Source organism: Penaeus monodon, chromosome 19 (assembly GCF_015228065.2).
Source record: "Penaeus monodon isolate SGIC_2016 chromosome 19, NSTDA_Pmon_1, whole genome shotgun sequence".
Lineage (NCBI taxonomy): Eukaryota > Metazoa > Arthropoda > Malacostraca > Decapoda > Penaeidae > Penaeus > Penaeus monodon.
This window is the reverse complement of record NC_051404.1, coordinates 48,837,616-48,838,872: the sequence shown is the minus strand read 5'-3', so window position 1 is coordinate 48,838,872 and position 1,257 is coordinate 48,837,616. Positions and strand designations below refer to the sequence as shown.

Genomic DNA, 1,257 nt, shown 5'->3' with positions numbered 1-1,257 from the left:
TAACTTTTTGTAGTCTGTCATAAGTTTTTCCATTGTGAAAGAAATTACTTACAATTTTGGTATTATTTAAAACCAAAGATGAAAAGGTTCAATAAAAGGAGGCTGTAAGAAATTCATATTTAATTCTGTCACGGCTTAATATGCTATAATAAAAATATCTTACTTAAGTCTAAATGCATTTCGAGTCCCTTTATCATTAAACCTAATTCTACAATTGTACTTCACATATGGTGTAAAGGCAGAAAGAGACTCCCATATTAAGTAATATTGAAACCTGAGTTCTCATATCCGCGATTTATGTCAGATGAATTGCATTAAAATCAGATTCTTTTTACTCCACTCATGTAGTTTTCTCTGAAGAGAAAGTTATACCAAACCTGAATATGACTGCAAATCCATATGCATTGCAAATAGCTAGACAACAGCAGGATGTTGAAATACTCAATGGTCTGGTTTAAAAGAAGCTTGGAAACCCACAGCAAACACATCCTCTGCTTGTCACGTTGAACTCCTCCGGCGCACCAAGTATTTCCCATGTGCCAACTGGGCCAGGGTAATTTTCAAGCGAATGTTGTCTGGTACTTTCCTTACCATAATCTGTTAAAGTAGATTTTTTTCTTTTTCATTTTCTTTGCACACACACAAAAAAAGAAGAATATATGGATCTTATGTTACTTCCATACTGCTCAATTTATATAGGTTTCTGGAGCAAACACAATCTAGAGTAAAGGACAAACCCAGAAGCTATCATGCAGACATAAAAAAATGTCTATGGTGAAACTTACCATATCATTCCCTGCAACAGTGAGAATAGCATTGAACCGGGTTCCATCTTTGCACTCAATCATCACAGCTTGGCCTTTGTGAAACCTTCAAACAAATAAAAAAGCTCATGTTTCACTTTCCTTAATAACTAGAGCTGATTATTTTCACTAGAAAAAGTTTCATTAGAGAAATTTTTGATTTACTTATTTTCATCATATTAACAGAGGACTAAGAAAACCAGTGCTAGGTAAGTACTCAAATCACTCAATGAAACAATAAATACTGACAAGAAACCTCTAATCTAAAAATATCAGAGTAACTTTTACAACACTGCCTATTCTCATTACACAAAACACAGTATAATACATACCACTTTTTATCAAAATAGAGCTTTCCATTTTCAATTTTTGGTTCATTACCAATAAGCTCAGGAGGAGCTATGGCAGGTGAGGCTGAAATGCATACAAATTATTAATGTTGTTAACTATCATC

The 1,257-nt window shown here is 33.5% G+C and overlaps 1 protein-coding gene across 1 annotated transcript in view; it reads right to left on the bottom strand.

Moving 5' to 3' along the window:
- Nucleotides 1–452: 452 nt before the first annotated feature.
- Nucleotides 453–1,257, bottom strand: part of LOC119585295 (sin3 histone deacetylase corepressor complex component SDS3-like) — a gene marked incomplete in the record, with an annotated part of 33,517 nt that continues 32,712 nt past the window's right edge. Inside the window, 3 exon segments of the mRNA XM_037933967.1 lie at nt 453–597; nt 786–870; nt 1,136–1,217. Of these exon segments, the coding sequence (XP_037789895.1) occupies nt 499–597; nt 786–870; nt 1,136–1,217 (266 nt within the window).